Below are 17,260 nucleotides of genomic sequence, written 5' to 3' on the forward strand. Positions count from 1 at the left end.
AGAATATAACCCAATAGTGTTAACATACATTTAATATAAGAAACAGAACAAGGATTTCATTTCATGTTTTGAGATAAGACTTATCGTGAGAAAGCAACGCAACATGTGTTATTGGTTATTGACAAACCGACCGCAGAAACTATCTGCGTTTCGTTACGTATGAAAGTTAATATACCTTTACTGTATTACGCTGTATACACGTCTATTATTACGTAAAATCAATGATAATGAAATATTTAATTCGTATTAAGCTGCGATATTAAAACCTTATAACGCTTATTAATATATTATCGTACCCGGATGACCGGTTCTAAAAATCAGCTCGGTTTTAAAAATTAGTTTTAAAAAAATGTGTTATTTTTTTTTTGTAAACTTAAAAAGCAAAATCCTATTTAAATATAAAATTTGAGCCAAATTGTTAGACGTTTTCGAGATATACTAAATCTTTATATACAAATTTTTAAATATTTGTATATTTAATAAAAATCATTTAATAAAATTTAAAGACTACAGCTAAAATTATTATAATATAATTCTATAATAATTAAGTTTATAAAAATATGAGAAAAACCGAACACTGCATACCTGATATGCTCCGTTGACGTATTGCTGAGTATTTTTGATAATCACGAGATGTGCCGGGAGATTAACGCCCATTGCTGCATAGTAATGGGAGCTTGTATAACTCAAATAATTTTTCTTTTTTTTTAAGTTAAATATATCAAACACTTGTTAAATTTTACTTGCGATTCATAGTTCTTAGATTATGGAGTTATCAAAAGTCAATACATATATATACATGTATGTATGTTCGAGTACAACTTTTGTGTTTAATTTTTCGATTTTGATTATTTTTTTCGTTGGTTTTTTTTTTCTATTATTTAAATTCGTATGCATTTTATTTAATGTATCATTTATTGCATACATTTATATATTTAATCTGTAAATAGTTATCTTAATCGATGACTACAACTTTTACAGTGAAAGGATTTAGGTACGTGATATTTACGAAATACGGAAGTATATTTCTGGGAATATTATCAAAATGCAACGGTTTCCGTTTTTCGAAGCTCAACGTTTTTAGCGACGTCACGTCGCGTCCCAGACTCTGTCTTATCTGTGATCGGGGAGATTATGGGATACCGAAAAGAATATTAATATCCCCTTAGGCTTTATACAATAAAAGTACTTATATCATTTATGATAAGGCGAATAATTGCTTGAAGGATTTCGATATGATATAGTAAAATTGTTGAGTTCATGTGCGATTTGCGAATGTCTTTTACCGAGAGCGGCGTATCCAAAGCATGAGGTCGAAGACGTGACGTACGTTATCCTTCGCTCGTACGGTACTAACTATCAACAAGTAATCTTTAGGAAACCAAAACGTTCAAGTCGGTAACGGGATTCCGGTATCGTCGTTCTTATATATCCGCATTATATAATTGGATTATGTAATTTAATTTAGGGGACTTAAAAGTATGAGGTTAATAAATTCTAGCGAAATTATATCTTTATCAGATATATTTTTGTGTTGAGAAAATAGGAAATCATTCGAAAAAAAAATTTGGTATATTTTATTTATTAAATAACTTAATTTGGTTTGTTTGTTACCTGTTTATGAATTAGATAGGTGGACTGTGAAAAATACCACTTGCCACATAGACATTGGCGATGTCTATGTGGCAAGAAGAAATATTAACCATTTCATACATCGCCAATTCGCCTTGGGAACTAAGATGTTATTTATTAGATGTTAGTTAGTTATCCCTTGTTTTCGAATCAGTTATAATATGGAAACGGTCCGTGTAACATAATTATATATATGTACATGTTATATACCTAAGGTAGTTGTAGTAATAAGTATAGGCAGGTCTCTGTTTCGGAACGCATGTTCTATGTTCATCCGCTCTTCAAATAGCAAGCCAGCGTGGTGACAACCAACACCGCACAGGATCAATGACTGAGGAAGAATATGTCTAAAGCATTTAGAAATATTAAAAAAAAAACATGCAAGTCAATACACGTGACAGAAGCGACACGTTTCCATATAACGTTGCACTCAATCGACCTTGAAATTTGAGTCTCATTGTGTCCAAAAAAGTTTCGTCAAAATATAATACATTTTATAAAATACAATAATTAGTTATATACAAAAAACTAATTAAAACCAAATCAATTTTTTTTAAAGTATTCGTATTCGTATCAGCCAAAAGGCTGATACGAATGTTTCGTCAACACGAAAAATTTTTTCAACACACACACAACACGACAACACGGCTTTTGCCGTCCACTGCTGGACGAAAGCAATCTAAATTTTTTAAAGTAATCTACGATAATGCAATTATTTTAAAATATTCAACAAAAATATAGAAAAATTCAATAATTTTAATATTAGATACATATCATAGAAGTATATCTACCATCAGCCTTTATCAATCTATTGCTTAACATAGGCTCTCCCATGGCACGACTCAATCTCTCCTGACCACGGTGCTTTCTCTCAACCAAGGGACGAGTCTCTGACGGCCGACAATGGCGGTACATCCACTCAAAATGGCGCGAATATTTGCTTATTATGGGCAAAACTTTCTATACTAATACGAAATACTTTTAACATTCGGATTCTTTTTATTGTTATGTTTTTGATATACTCATTATGAGTTTAATTTAATTGATTGCCTCGTAGGTCTAGTGGCTTAATGTAAGACCGCAGACCTGAAAGTCCCGGGTTCAATTCCCAGGTCGGGCTGATGAAAAGTTATTGGGTTTTTCTCTCAGAAAATGCTCAGTAGCAGCCCGGAGTCTGGAAATTGGAAGTGTGTACATTCCCGTGCCTTGGCAAGCCCGTGAAGCCGTTTGTTCTGCGCCTGAACTCTTTCCGGTCATGTCGGACTGCCGTCCCATCGGATTATGAGAGTGAAAGAATAGAGAGTACACCTATGTTTGCGCGCACATTTGTGCACTATAATCTCTCCTGCGTAGTTGGCTAATCTCTCTTAAGATTGGCCGCCGTGGCCGAAATCGGTCTGGAGGACATTATTATTGTTATTATTATTACTATTTCAGAACTCAGAACATCATGCAGTTAATTACCTGAATTTTCTTAGTCTTTATAGTAGACGCCAGTGATGTCAATTTCATCTTCTGTTCTGTGTTGAAGCTAACCGTTATTTCTTTAGCTAGAGTCTCCGCAGTTAAAACTACACTTTTTCTTGTATTGCAGAATATCTACATGAAGAATGGCTTAATAAAACAACTATTGGACAAAGTCCTTTTTTTATTTAAGAATATATTCCAAAAACTCTATCGACGTAAATTAAAAATGAGGTTATATGCCTCAAAATATGACAAATCGTTGACAAAAAATTACGATTAAATTTAAAAAAAAAATCTCCAGACATGAAATTAGTGATGTCATACCACAAAGAAATTCAGATATGTAAGATCAGTGGATAATACATACATGCACTCTTAATTTTATTTTAGAATCTTAGTGTTTAATAATCATGCACATAGAAACAAAAATACAACCGTCATATTTTAGAAATCTTTTCAAAACGGTCTTCAACTATATTTTACTTGGTGGGTAGGTTACTCACCCTCAAAGAGCAATAATTTATTTTGTGGTGTTCCCGTTTGAAGTGTGAAGAGACATAACATCTTAGTTCCGAAGATTGGTAGGGATGGATTAATGTTTACAATACCAATGTCTATGGGGTGAAGATAACTTACCATTAGTTGTAAAAAAATAGATTAAAATAAAAAAAAATAATTACCAACGTAGGTTTCCCATTGTGATATTTCTGAATGATGGGCCAAAGCTTATAATTAAGTACGATATCGAACTTAAATATGCTAGTCCCGTCTGCACATGGATACCCTTCTACAATACGTTTTAATTTAACGGGTCGACACTCGTCACCGAATCTAATCAAAAAAATATGTGTATTTACTATCATCAACTAATAAATCAAATTTAAAATCAGTTACGAGTAATTGAGCTAGTTAAGTTTTTCTTTTAGATTTTTCCTTCCTTTTCCTTCTACAATACGTTTTAATTTAACGGGTCGACACTCGTCACCGAATCTAATCAAAAAAATATGTGTATTTACTATCATCAACTAATAAATCAAATTTAAAATCAGTTACGAGTAATTGAGCTAGTTAAGTTTTTCTTTTAGATTTTTCCTTCCTTTTCCTTCTACAATACGTTTTAATTTAACGGGTCGACACTCGTCACCGAATCTAATCAAAAAAATATGTGTATTTACTATCATCAACTAATAAATCAAATTTAAAATCAGTTACGAGTAATTGAGCTAGTTAAGTTTTTCTTTTAGATTTTTCCTTCCTTTTCCTTCTACAATACGTTTTAATTTAACGGGTCGACACTCGTCACCGAATCTAATCAAAAAAATATGTGTATTTACTATCATCAACTAATAAATCAAATTTAAAATCAGTTACGAGTAATTGAGCTAGTTAAGTTTTTCTTTTAGATTTTTCCTTCCTTTTCCTTCTACAATACGTTTTAATTTAACGGGTCGACACTCGTCACCGAATCTAATCAAAAAAATATGTGTATTTACTATCATCAACTAATAAATCAAATTTAAAATCAGTTACGAGTAATTGAGCTAGTTAAGTTTTTCTTTTAGATTTTTCCTTCCTTTTCCTTCTACAATACGTTTTAATTTAACGGGTCGACACTCGTCACCGAATCTAATCAAAAAAATATGTGTATTTACTATCATCAACTAATAAATCAAATTTAAAATCAGTTACGAGTAATTGAGCTAGTTAAGTTTTTCTTTTAGATTTTTCCTTCCTTTTCCTTCTACAATACGTTTTAATTTAACGGGTCGACACTCGTCACCGAATCTAATCAAAAAAATATGTGTATTTACTATCATCAACTAATAAATCAAATTTAAAATCAGTTACGAGTAATTGAGCTAGTTAAGTTTTTCTTTTAGATTTTTCCTTCCTTTTCCTTCTACAATACGTTTTAATTTAACGGGTCGACACTCGTCACCGAATCTAATCAAAAAAATATGTGTATTTACTATCATCAACTAATAAATCAAATTTAAAATCAGTTACGAGTAATTGAGCTAGTTAAGTTTTTCTTTTAGATTTTTCCTTCCTTTTCCTTCTACAATACGTTTTAATTTAACGGGTCGACACTCGTCACCGAATCTAATCAAAAAAATATGTGTATTTACTATCATCAACTAATAAATCAAATTTAAAATCAGTTACGAGTAATTGAGCTAGTTAAGTTTTTCTTTTAGATTTTTCCTTCCTTTTCCTTCTACAATACGTTTTAATTTAACGGGTCGACACTCGTCACCGAATCTAATCAAAAAAATATGTGTATTTACTATCATCAACTAATAAATCAAATTTAAAATCAGTTACGAGTAATTGAGCTAGTTAAGTTTTTCTTTTAGATTTTTCCTTCCTTTTCCTTCTACAATACGTTTTAATTTAACGGGTCGACACTCGTCACCGAATCTAATCAAAAAAATATGTGTATTTACTATCATCAACTAATAAATCAAATTTAAAATCAGTTACGAGTAATTGAGCTAGTTAAGTTTTTCTTTTAGATTTTTCCTTCCTTTTCCTTCTACAATACGTTTTAATTTAACGGGTCGACACTCGTCACCGAATCTAATCAAAAAAATATGTGTATTTACTATCATCAACTAATAAATCAAATTTAAAATCAGTTACGAGTAATTGAGCTAGTTAAGTTTTTCTTTTAGATTTTTCCTTCCTTTTCCTTCTACAATACGTTTTAATTTAACGGGTCGACACTCGTCACCGAATCTAATCAAAAAAATATGTGTATTTACTATCATCAACTAATAAATCAAATTTAAAATCAGTTACGAGTAATTGAGCTAGTTAAGTTTTTCTTTTAGATTTTTCCTTCCTTTTCCTTCTACAATACGTTTTAATTTAACGGGTCGACACTCGTCACCGAATCTAATCAAAAAAATATGTGTATTTACTATCATCAACTAATAAATCAAATTTAAAATCAGTTACGAGTAATTGAGCTAGTTAAGTTTTTCTTTTAGATTTTTCCTCTTCTAAAACTACGAATAAAGCTATATATTATTTTACATTTTTTCTTTTTAATTTCTATTTTGAAAAAATAAAGGTATTATTTGATTTTGCATAACTATTTGCATATATATATTGAGATTAGCCGCAGTTGCTGAAATCGGTCAGGAGGACATCATCATTTAATATTAAATGAACAATTCTTGTACATGTGTATATAAATTTATTTCGTGTATCTTGGAAAGGGCTCTAACGGTTTGGTTTCAAATAAAAAAAAATTAACTAGTAGTCGTTTAAAAAGTGTATAAATATATAGACGAGCCGGTTGGCGTGGTTGGTGGATGCTTGCCTTTCACATCGAAGGTTGTGGGTTCGATTCCCAACCAGGACAGATATTTGTGTGCATGAAAATGTCTGTTTGTCCAGAGTCTGGGTGTAATTATCTATATAAGTATGTATTTACAAAAGAAAAATAGTATATGCAGTATATCAGTTGTCTGGTTTCCATAGTACAAGCTCTGTACAAGCTTAATTTGGGATCGGAAGATGGCAGTGTGTGAAAAATGTCCCAGGTTATTATTGTTATTATTATATAAGTAAATATATAACGGGATCTTTTTCAAATTACTTGTAATAAACAGCTTGTCGATCTGCAGTTCCGAGCCAAGTAGCCACGTCATCAGGGTTACTAACAGTGGCTGATATTGCAACGAATCTTATGTTAGCCGCTGATACTGAACTTATTGAATTTGTTCCTTGATATTGCGCTTTGAGTTTTTCTATGCGATGGGCTGATTGAGCTGATGCCTTCATGTGTTATTGAAAGAAAAAATTAACTTAAATAAAATTCTACGAAAACATGATATATGTATTACTTACTGAACAAAAAGGTCTACATGTCCCACACTTTTATATATACATGTTTGATTGATTATAATTGCTTATAATCAGCTTTACTAGAAAAACTTCGCACACTACGGATATATTTAAAATCCACATAATTACGGCCTAATTATATCGAATCTATACTGATTTAATTGAATACAAATGCGAAAGTGACTGTCTGTTACGCATTAAGTCTATTTTGATGAAATATGATCTGAAGCAAGCTTGAATATTAAGTAAGGATATATGCTATTTTTTATACCTAACACCTACAGTAACAGCCTGTGAATTTCCCACTGGTGGGCTAAGACCTCCTCTCCCTTTTGAGGAGAAGCTTTGGAGCTTATTCCACCACGCTGCTCCAATGCGGATTGGTAAAATACACATGTGGCATAAGTCCAATTAAATTAGACACATCAGGTTTCCTCATGATGTGTTCCTTCACCGTCAAGCACGAGATGAATTATAAACACAAATTAAGCACAGGAAAATTCAGTGATGCTTGCCCGAGTTTGAACCCACAATCATCGGTTAAGATTCACGCGTTCTAACCACTGGGCCATCTCGGCTACCTAACCTAACACCTGCTAAGAGTTTTTATTGGAGCACTAGCTAATCATTCTGGCTTCGCACGGGTACTAAGATTTTTTTTTTGGATAGTATTTGCGTAAAATCCGTTCTGAGTGAGCGTCTACGTCGGGAAAGGAAAAACTGTGACAATTTTCAGATCAATCGGGCGGAGAGCTTAAGAGATCTCGTGATAAGTGGTATTTCGCTATAGATGAATTTTATCCATCTGACTTACTTCAATGGTTTTCATTCTACTGACGACGGCTTCTAAGACCGGTCCGCGAATTTCATCATTCAATATGTGAACTTCATCAATGAGGAACAGCTTGATGACTTCGACCAGAGATCTGTGGTCTTTCCACCTACGTGTCAGCATGTCCCACTTTTCTGGTGTCGTTATTATTATTCTGCATATTGGGAAATTATTTTATTGAATAAAAGCTGGGTGTGTTGTCCATGCAAAATGTTGTTTACATTAATCTTCGTATCGCTCTATGGGATAGATCGTACTGTCCTTATCTAATAGTGTAAAGTTAATGGCCCACTGCTGGGAGAAGGTATCGCGCTGTTCCAAAGCGGGGTTACAAATGTTGCAGATTGTTCATTCGACACATACTGGTATCCTTACGCACTTATCTTTACGAGGTATTAGTATTAAACACAAATTAAGCCAATAAAACAAATTTCCACCCCAGTTCACTAGACAATCGTGTAAATTATTTTTACATGTATGTAATCAATTGAATACAAATACAGGGTTTAATTGCTAATAAAAACATGCAAATCTAACCTGTAGGGTTTTAACTGCGGGAATTCAACATCTGTGTCACCGGTTACTTCGATACACAATAATCCTAGTTTGTTGAATTTTGGATACCATTCAGATAACCTTTCAGTGCATAAGGCTTTTACTGGAGCCACTAAAATATATTACGTATAAACAACTATACTAACAGTAGCAATGTATAGCATTAGGAATACATAATTTAGATAATAATCTACTAGGGACTCTAGTTCTTTGGCCTCAAGAAGAAAAGGGCCATCACAATATGATATTTTTGCAGATAAAAAATTAAACATTCGTTCTAAGAGAAAAAAATCTCATTCACAAATTACTTTTTTTTTAAACATTTTCAATAAATGAAAATCTGTTAATAAAATGTTGTCGTCTTGTTCAAGAATTATTCGGGGCTATACTTTCGTATTTGACCGATGACCTCAGTGCCCTTAAGTCTGTGTCTGATCTGATATGATGATGATAGATCATACATTGATAATGATAGCAATACTGCTGAGAGTACAGGAACCTTCTATAGCGGATATCTGGATCAGCAACCAGCGGTAAATAAATTCATTCTTTACATACTTAAAAAGACTTTACAGTGCAATAAATAGCAATGGCTCCCTTGGCCTTTGAAGAGAGCTTGAAGCTTATTACACGTCGGCGCTCTAATGCGGTTCAGTGGATACACAACACACAAAAGCAAGATGTATAAAAAATTAGGTATGAGGTTTCCGCACGATGTTTTCCTTTGTCGTCGGAAGTAAAGAAATATTATTTATGCACTTATATATTTATTCAAATATTAAGTAATGTATTTTTAAATTACTTTCTATTTATATTATCTTATTATTATCGCCATTTTTTTTTATAGAATAGGAAGGTGGACGAGCATATGGGCCACCTGATGGTAAGTGGTCACCAAACGCCCTTAGACATTGGCATTGTAAGAAATGTCAACCATCGCTTATAGCCAATGCACCACCAACCTTGGGAACTAAGATTTTATGTCCCTTGTGCCTGTAATTACACTGGCTCACTCACCCTTCAAACCGGAACACGACAATATCAAGTATTGCTGTTTTGCGGTAGAATATCTGATGAGTGGGTGGTACCTACCTGGTGGTACCCAGACGAGCTTGCACAAAGCCCTACCACCAGTCAAGACATTGGGCTTGCATTAGGTTTAACGCTGTACCTGATCTGTTTTAGTATCAAACTATAATTTACTTCTAAGATACTAACTGTATATAATCTTAAAATCATCTGCGTAATTCTTATCCTGGAGTTCCATTAATAAATGTACTATAGCCATTTCAAATATAACTGTCTTACCAGAACCAGTCGGCGCACACACTACCATAGATTTATCTGTAAAAATATAAAATAAAAAATATAAAAATAAACAACAAGAAGATCTTTTAAATCAATAAGTAAAAAGATTCAGAATCAAACTGCCATCAGAAAAACGGGCAAATTATCTATTTTCTACAAATTAAATTACTTAGATCAAATACCACATATTAGGTATGTAAGTAATTAATTATAAAATACTAAATAAAATTCGAAAAAAAAATATTACTCGCCTGTGTACAATGCATCCTCAATAACTTTTGATTGTACCAAATTAAAATACGGATAAGCGAATACGTGTCTATATTTCAGTTCTGAAATAGTAATAATAATAACAATAATACCTCCTCCAGACCGATTTCGGCCACGGCGGCCAATCTCTTGAGAATCTCTTGATCTCTCTTGAGAGATTAGCCAACTGCGCAGGAGATATTATAGTGCACAAGTGTGCGCGCAAACACAGGTGCACTCTCTATTCCCTAACTCATAATCCGATGGGAAGGCAATCCGACACGACCGGAAAGAGTTCAGGCGCAGGACCAACGGCTTTACGTGTTTTCCGAGGAACGGGAGTGTACGCATTTCAAACTTCCAGACTCTAGGCTGCTACTGAGAATTTTTAGACAGAAAAACCCAATAACTTTTTATTGGCCCGACCTGGGAATTGAACCCAGGACCTTCGGGTCTGCGGCTTTACATCAAGCCACTAGACCAACGAGGGAATCGAAGTCTGAAGTCTGAAATAGTAAAAAAAAACAAGAAAAATTAAGTCAGGTTAAAACTTCATGGCCTTTCTTATGAAGGTTATTTAGCTAGGCACTCATTTATCTTTTCCGCCGTCATTAATTTGAAATTAGAAAGAAGAATACACGTCATCGTTTAACTTATTATGATAAGATAAAAGCTGAAAGATTTACAATACAATACAAATATTCTTTATTGCACACCAATAAACATTTACTATTATTATTATTATATTACATTACATACAAGAAAGATGTATGAGAGGCCATATCGCTAAAACAGCGATCTCTTCAACGCAACCTTAAAGAAGAAGAAAGAAATAGAAAACAGAAAGGTAAGGGTTGTATATAGCATACTTAAACATAATATAAAAATACATAATGTTTCCCGCGCATATATAAAAAACGGAGAACTGAGCGATTGTCATCGAATTAACAATATATGATTTTTTGTTTGAATTAAATTTCAAATATCTCATAAGTTATTATATAAAAGATATTAAAATTAACAAATAATAAAATTTATTACTTCTACTGGTGTATTTATTAATAATAAGGTAAAAATTATTAACTACCTATTTCTTCAATGCTCCGAAAATTACCCTCTTGCCCGGTATTTTTGGGTGGTCGATTTTGCACTAGGCCCGAAATTTCTTGTATATCTGAATTATTTGATGACGGCAACGATAGAGGCTGCGAGCATTCCATTTCGTCGTCTAAAATATCTGTGAATTTTGAGCTAAAGAGAATTTATTACTAAGCTTTAAATCGTTAGCCATAACGTTTTATACTTCTGCAACATGTTTGTATGCAGGAAAGATTATAAGTTTGGATGCAGGAAACTCCAAAACTAGTAATTTGATTTAACAAAAAACTTCCATCAATACATATAAAATGATACTTCGGAATGAACATAGGTTATTATTTTATATTATTATCCCGTTAAAATAAAAGATCTTATATAGAGGCCAATTTTGCAACGTAAGTTGGCATAAAAATGTTCAAGCGAATGCATTTCTTTCTATGTATAAATGATTTCTATTAAAAAGTTATAAAGCTTAAAAAAGCCGAGATGGCCCTGTGATAAGAACGCGTGAATCTTAACCGATGATCGTGGGTTCAAACCCGGGCAAGCACCACTGAATTTTCATGTGCTTAATTTGTGATTATAATTCATCTCGTGCTTTACGGTGAAGGAAAACATCGTGAGGAAACCTGCATGTGTCTAATTTCCCTGAAGTTCTGCCACATGTGAATTCTACCAACCCGCATTGGAGCAGCGTGGTGGAATAAGCTCCAAACCTTCTCCACAAAAAGAGGAGAGGAGGCCTTTAGCCCAGCAGTGGGAGATTCACAGGCTGTTACGGTTACGGTAAAGCTTAAAAGGACTGTGTGCTAACGTCAACGCTATCGAATAAGTAAAAAAAATACACTTGGTACACTGAGCACTGTCACAACGACATTTAATTATATATGAATTCAGAAATAAATAAAATATGTTTAAAATATATAGGTATTAAAAAGTAACTAATAAATTATACCGACAGGACCACGCCTGCCAGGTTTTGTTAGCAATATTTAAAGATTGAAGAGAATAAAAAGTATATGTATATGTTATCATTAATAACATTCGATTTCTGGTAAGTATTGATTTAAATGCATTAAATGAATTATTTTTATGAATTATTCAATACTTACATGTGATCAACCATATTTTGAAAAATAAGAAAGCCACATTCAAGAAAATATTACCAACTTAGTTTTAAAAACTATGTGTTTTTAGTTTGTTTTCTTAAACAAACCCGCCAAAACTGATCTACTCCAGCTTCCCGTAATTTTTTTTTTGTTTTCTTACCATAAACATTTATGAATTTGCTTTGTCGAAGTAATACAACAATAAATATTGTAAAGTAAATAAAAACATACAATTTATATAAGGCCCGTAAAAGTATTTAAATTTTTTTTAGAAATTTATTTTTTTAAAGACTAAGATAACTGAAGAATTGACGATACTGTAATATCTTCATAGCTTTCAACGAAAAAATAATAATATTATATTATAACTGATATATACAAATCTAATATCTTTTTACTGGTGGTAGAGCTTTGTGCAAGCTCGTCTGGGTAGATACCACCCATTCATCAGATATTTTACCGCAAAACAGCAGTACTTGGTATTGTTGTGTTCCAGTTTGAAGGGTGAGTGAGCCAGTGTAATTACAGGCACAAGGGACATAACATCTTAGTTCCCAAGATTGGTTTGTGATGTAAGCGATGGTTAACATTTCTTACAATACCAATGTCTATGGACGTTGGTGACCACTTACCATCAGGCGGCCCATATGCTCGTCCGCCTTCCTATTCTATAAAAAAAAAAGTACAAAAGATTTTAGAGATATAGCAGCACTGTCTTCTAATTGCCACACGCCACTGTCAAATTTTGAAATTCCTGTTATTATTGTGTAGAGAACTAAGTGGGTAGATACCTCAATAATTTTCCTTATTGTAAAATAATGTATTTCCAGTCATATTTCTAGAATTTTACTGATATTTTAAAAAAAACCGACTGAAATTACGTTTAGAAAATGTAAGGAATTTAAGTTAAATTATATACTGCTTTAAAATACTATAATTTGGCTAAAACTATATCGTATTACGAATATGGAAATACCAAAAGTTCTTTTCGTTTCAGGGATTCATTAAAAGAATACGAAAACGCAGATACCATAAGTTTAGATACATTAGCTCTTGAAGAAATATTGCATGAAGAAAGAGAAAGAGAAATATTGGAATTAAAAACACTTAGCAAAAAGGTCTGCTATCTTCATACGAGTTTATTGTATTATAGAAATGTGAACACAAAAACTGGGACGATTTGTTATGAAGCGTGGCAAACTCTTGTTAAGAAAGTGGGAGGATCTTTAGACACATGGAAAGAACTTGGATGTGCTCTAGGAATATCACAGGATGATTTAGATGTGAGTTTATTTTAATGTTTGAATTATTATTACTTTTGCAACTAATCGCTAGCAAAGAATTAACATGTGTCTTAAATAAGTGCCTAATTAAAAGCTATACTATATAACTTGATTATCAAAAAACACAGTCACTTTAACATAATATAAATTCATTGGCATATCTAGGGTTGTTTAGGGGCCTGGGCCTCTATTACGAAAAAAAAATCGAACTATGACAGTTCCGAAGTTCGGTTTCGTTTCTCAAAACATGAAATGTATGATACAAATCTATTACCTTGCCTGTATTCAAAAGTAACAAAACGGAATATACTGTATAATAGTATATACTAAAAACTAAGTATGTACATAGATTTCTCGGCTGTAGATAATTATTTCATTTCAATGATTTTCGTTTGAAGTTTCTTAGGTGTCCAGCCTAGACTTTTAAATCGGAAACCCAACATCCTGGGGTGCTCACTAGACCATACTGGGGTGTGCATGGCTCACACATTTTTTTGCTAAATATGTATGATTTATATCATTGATTGATATATAGCAAATTAAGGAAAAAATACTTTAGTTACAATGACTCGACAATTTTGGAATAATTGATTAATCTTTTTCAGTATATATCTAATTCAGTTAAAGACGATCCTGCTGATATTGTAGTTAAAGTGTTTATGCAAAATGACACTGCCACATTAGATAAGATATTAGATGCTTTAGTAAAAATGAAAAGATATGACATTTTGAAAGCAGTCGAGGAACCATTTTGTAATTTAGCTCAATGTTTCAATAAAGAGGACAGTGGCTATCACAGCACAAGTAAAACAAGTAGCCCACGAGAAATTGTGAGTTTTATAAAAAATTTAAATATTGATTTGCCTCCAGCCTTAAATAAAACTTTTCTAGCTAAACATAAAAACCAGAAACCGAAACAGCCATCATTAAGTCCATCAAAAAATATTGAAAGTATCAAAATAGAGAATGATCGTCCTATACTCTTTTTGACTTATACTGAAGATGGTTTAGATACTGCAATAAATATTCAGCGATATGTTAGCGAGTGGGATGACATGGATGTGGAAATATTGACTCTTAATAGCAGAAGAGAGGAAGTGTATCAAAATCCAGAAAGATTTATTAGAGAGTATTTTGAAAAGGTTTGTTGATAAAATTTGAATGCTTTTATTGAGTTTTGAATCTGTTGGTATTTTTCATCTATTTTGATAAAATAATTCTACTAACAAGAATTATTTTTAATATTTAATTTTTTATATGTAATGTTATATTTTTTTAAATGAAAGAAATTTAAAAAAGGTTCCTTTTTTCAGGCTGACTTCATAGTACCAATTATAACAACAGGATATCTTAACAAAATAAAATCTAATTCACCGCAAGTGCCTAGTACAAATGACAATTTAGATTATAAATATGTTAATTATATATATAATTTGATAACCAATCACTATATTTATGTAACTGGCTGCTTTAATGATAAAGTAAGGAGTGTGTTACCATGTAATACATGTGTTGATGTACTAAAAACAGTATCTATGTACCCAGACTTAATGCCATGGACATATGAAACTAATTTTGATGATAATTTCAAAGCATTTTTGAAAAAGGATTAATTAATTTTAGTAAAGGTATTTTTTTTTAAATAATTCATTAATGTATTACTTGGAAGTGTAGCTGTATTTTAGCAGTTTATAGTGAAATATAAAAAATTCAATAATGACACATTAATTTTATTTAAAACTTTATATTTAAAAATTACATTCTAAACTTAATCTATTTTTGTTATTATTCAGTACATTAAAAAAAAAATCCAAATCAGTATCACAACTTATAAAGTATTTAAATGATTCTTTGATAATGAATTAACAGTAATCTAAACTAAGATCTTGTGTAAATATAAATGAAATAAATATCTTTAATACTACTTATCTTGAAAAGGTACATACTTTTCTAAAATAAGAAGTAACAGCAAGAAAAAAAAATCAAATTAAAAAAATGAACTTGACATAAAAGACTAATAAAGGCCATATGCATTATTTCTATTAGTTTTTTGGTGTATCTGATTTAATTACATCCTCCTCTGGGGCTTCGTCAGCAGTGCTAACATCATTGACATCAATTCCAGTGTCATCTTTGCTGCTGTTTGCTAGCTCCTCCTTAAAAAAATAAAAACTCTTTAAGTTCTTTCATCTATAACTTAAAGGAAGAGTGAACCTAAATAAACAACTTTGGACATTGAATTGACATATTATCATTGGTCAGATCTGGTGTTTTTAATGTTAGCAAAGTTGTTAATGGAACTTTAGAAGTAAAATTAAAGTGGATATGAGCAGTTAAGTGGAATAGTAGTTTATTATTATTAAAAATATATATTAATTGAAAATAATTATTTGTTGTGTATATGTGTAAATCAAAGGATTCTCTTTATTCCTACTACGATTGGAATAGGGTAATTTTTTTCTAATATAACTGTCACCACTATTTTGCTTTAAATTTTAACAAAGTATTGCTCAAATATTGCTAGTTTTATTTACCACTCTAAGTTATAACAATTTGAAGATAAATGTAATGATCTAGAAAATATTGTGTTTAATATATAAAATAGACAACTGTCGAGACAATTTATTGATCTGTGGAACTGTTATACCTACATATATAGCATATGTAATACCTGTCTGGTACATACCTTAATAACTTCAACAAAGCTATTGGCTTCATCCAACATTTGTTTATACTGTATATTCTCTTGCTTTAAATCTTCGATAATTTTTCGTAGTTTTTCATTTTCTTCAAGAGCATCTTGTAGAGCAACTCTATGAAAAAAGAAAGATATCTTATCTATTCAAACAGAATCCAAAAATTATTTTTTAAAAAATAAATAACAGTGACAATACTTACTGACGCTTCTCTGCTAAAATTTGCCAATATCTTTCAGAAGCTCCTTCTGGATTTGTCAAATCATCTGCACTTATTTTGTTCTCAAGATTGACTTGAGTTTCCTTTGTAGAAAGATTTTTCTTCTTCACTTCTACTTCTCTAAAAGAAGAAACGTAGTAAATAAAATGTATATGATTTAACGGACATGTAAATGTACTATTCTAAAAATAATTTACATACATAACCGATTCATGACTAAGCTGATGTTTTAAACTTTTTGACGGCCTACCCACTAAATTTTCTGTATCGGTGGCGGTGTGTTGTAGTGTCTTAAGAGATCTTCTTGTAGTCCGAGGCATTTTCTGAAATCGTAAAATGCTTTGTAAAGAGGGTATTCTATATTAAAACCTATTCTATAATACATGAACATAACCTGAATTCACTAACTTCTCACTTAATATTATCAATGCAAGACAAAATAGTTTAATTGAATATTAGGTGATTTAATAATAACATGAACTTTACCTAAAGAAAAGAATCTTCTTTGAAAAAATTAACAACACAATTTCACAAATGCTTAGATATTTACCGCCAACGATAAACCGAACATTTTATTTGACATTGATTGGCTTGACTTGACATATTATATATTCATAAATTCCATTCAAAAATGACAATGATATGTTACCATACAGCCTAACTCAAAAGCTAATTCAAGAACTCTAGTCTTGTGTCTAGTTTTCTTGGCTGCAAGTTAAGAGCAGCCATTGATGCTTACATTCTCGTACCCTGGAAAAGTAAAGCCATCTGTCTTGTCCTCGCGCCAAGTCTATTTCCCAGCGCGTCAGATTGACGTCCTATCATGTTATGGGAGTGAATATGTGTTTGCGCATACACTAACAGTATTGACTTTTATTAAGCAATCTAAAACTTTTAGCAACTTTGTTTTTATATAGATTTTCATTTGTATATCTTTAGAAACTTTTTTCGTTTAA

The 17,260-nt window shown here is 31.7% G+C and overlaps 3 protein-coding genes across 3 annotated transcripts in view; 1 reads left to right on the forward strand and 2 right to left on the reverse strand.

The window, feature by feature from the left end:
• LOC126773942 (probable ATP-dependent DNA helicase HFM1) overlaps window positions 1–12,122 on the reverse strand; it is a 39,374-nt gene extending 27,252 nt beyond the window's left edge. The window contains exons 1-11 of the mRNA XM_050495204.1: window positions 12,109–12,122; window positions 10,986–11,149; window positions 9,901–9,981; window positions 9,560–9,685; window positions 8,324–8,453; window positions 7,769–7,940; window positions 6,707–6,885; window positions 3,780–3,930; window positions 3,097–3,231; window positions 1,843–1,963; window positions 586–659 (exon numbers count right to left, since the gene is read on the reverse strand). Of these exons, the coding sequence (XP_050351161.1) occupies window positions 586–659; window positions 1,843–1,963; window positions 3,097–3,231; window positions 3,780–3,930; window positions 6,707–6,885; window positions 7,769–7,940; window positions 8,324–8,453; window positions 9,560–9,685; window positions 9,901–9,981; window positions 10,986–11,149; window positions 12,109–12,122 (1,347 nt within the window). The remainder of the gene's footprint in view (window positions 1–585; window positions 660–1,842; window positions 1,964–3,096; window positions 3,232–3,779; window positions 3,931–6,706; window positions 6,886–7,768; window positions 7,941–8,323; window positions 8,454–9,559; window positions 9,686–9,900; window positions 9,982–10,985; window positions 11,150–12,108) is intronic.
• A 752-nt stretch (window positions 12,123–12,874) lies between these two features.
• LOC126773836 (uncharacterized) lies at window positions 12,875–15,107 on the forward strand. The gene is made up of 4 exons (XM_050495041.1): window positions 12,875–12,997; window positions 13,103–13,388; window positions 13,994–14,530; window positions 14,702–15,107. Coding segments are annotated over exons 1-4 (1,125 nt in total). The 5' UTR covers window positions 12,875–12,995; the 3' UTR covers window positions 15,002–15,107.
• Window positions 15,108–15,259: 152 nt separating this feature from the next.
• LOC126773869 (geminin-like) lies at window positions 15,260–16,885 on the reverse strand. The gene is made up of 5 exons (XM_050495093.1): window positions 16,791–16,885; window positions 16,506–16,627; window positions 16,287–16,424; window positions 16,075–16,201; window positions 15,260–15,544 (listed from the first exon to the last, which is right to left on the reverse strand). The coding sequence occupies exons 2-5, from the start codon at window positions 16,622–16,624 to the stop codon at window positions 15,431–15,433; spliced, it is 498 nt and encodes a 165-aa protein (XP_050351050.1). The 5' UTR covers window positions 16,625–16,627; window positions 16,791–16,885; the 3' UTR covers window positions 15,260–15,430.
• Window positions 16,886–17,260: the final 375 nt, after the last annotated feature.

This window comes from Nymphalis io, chromosome 15 (genome assembly GCF_905147045.1).
Source record: "Nymphalis io chromosome 15, ilAglIoxx1.1, whole genome shotgun sequence".
NCBI lineage: Eukaryota > Metazoa > Arthropoda > Insecta > Lepidoptera > Nymphalidae > Nymphalis > Nymphalis io.

Bases quoted from the DNA above. Each gene is read 5' to 3' on its own strand.
- LOC126773869 (XM_050495093.1), bottom strand. From the start codon at position 16,624: ATGCCTCGGACTACAAGAAGATCTCTTAAGACACTACAACACACCGCC. The intron at 16,425-16,505 runs GTATGTAAATTA...TTCTTCTTTTAG, and splicing joins CTTAGTCATGAATCGGTTAT to AGAAGTAGAAGTGAAGAAGA. The intron at 16,202-16,286 runs GTAAGTATTGTC...CTTTTTTCATAG, and splicing joins ATTTTAGCAGAGAAGCGTCA to AGTTGCTCTACAAGATGCTC.
- LOC126773836 (XM_050495041.1), top strand. The intron at 13,389-13,993 runs GTGAGTTTATTT...AATCTTTTTCAG, and splicing joins TATCACAGGATGATTTAGAT to TATATATCTAATTCAGTTAA. The intron at 14,531-14,701 runs GTTTGTTGATAA...TCCTTTTTTCAG, and splicing joins TTAGAGAGTATTTTGAAAAG to GCTGACTTCATAGTACCAAT.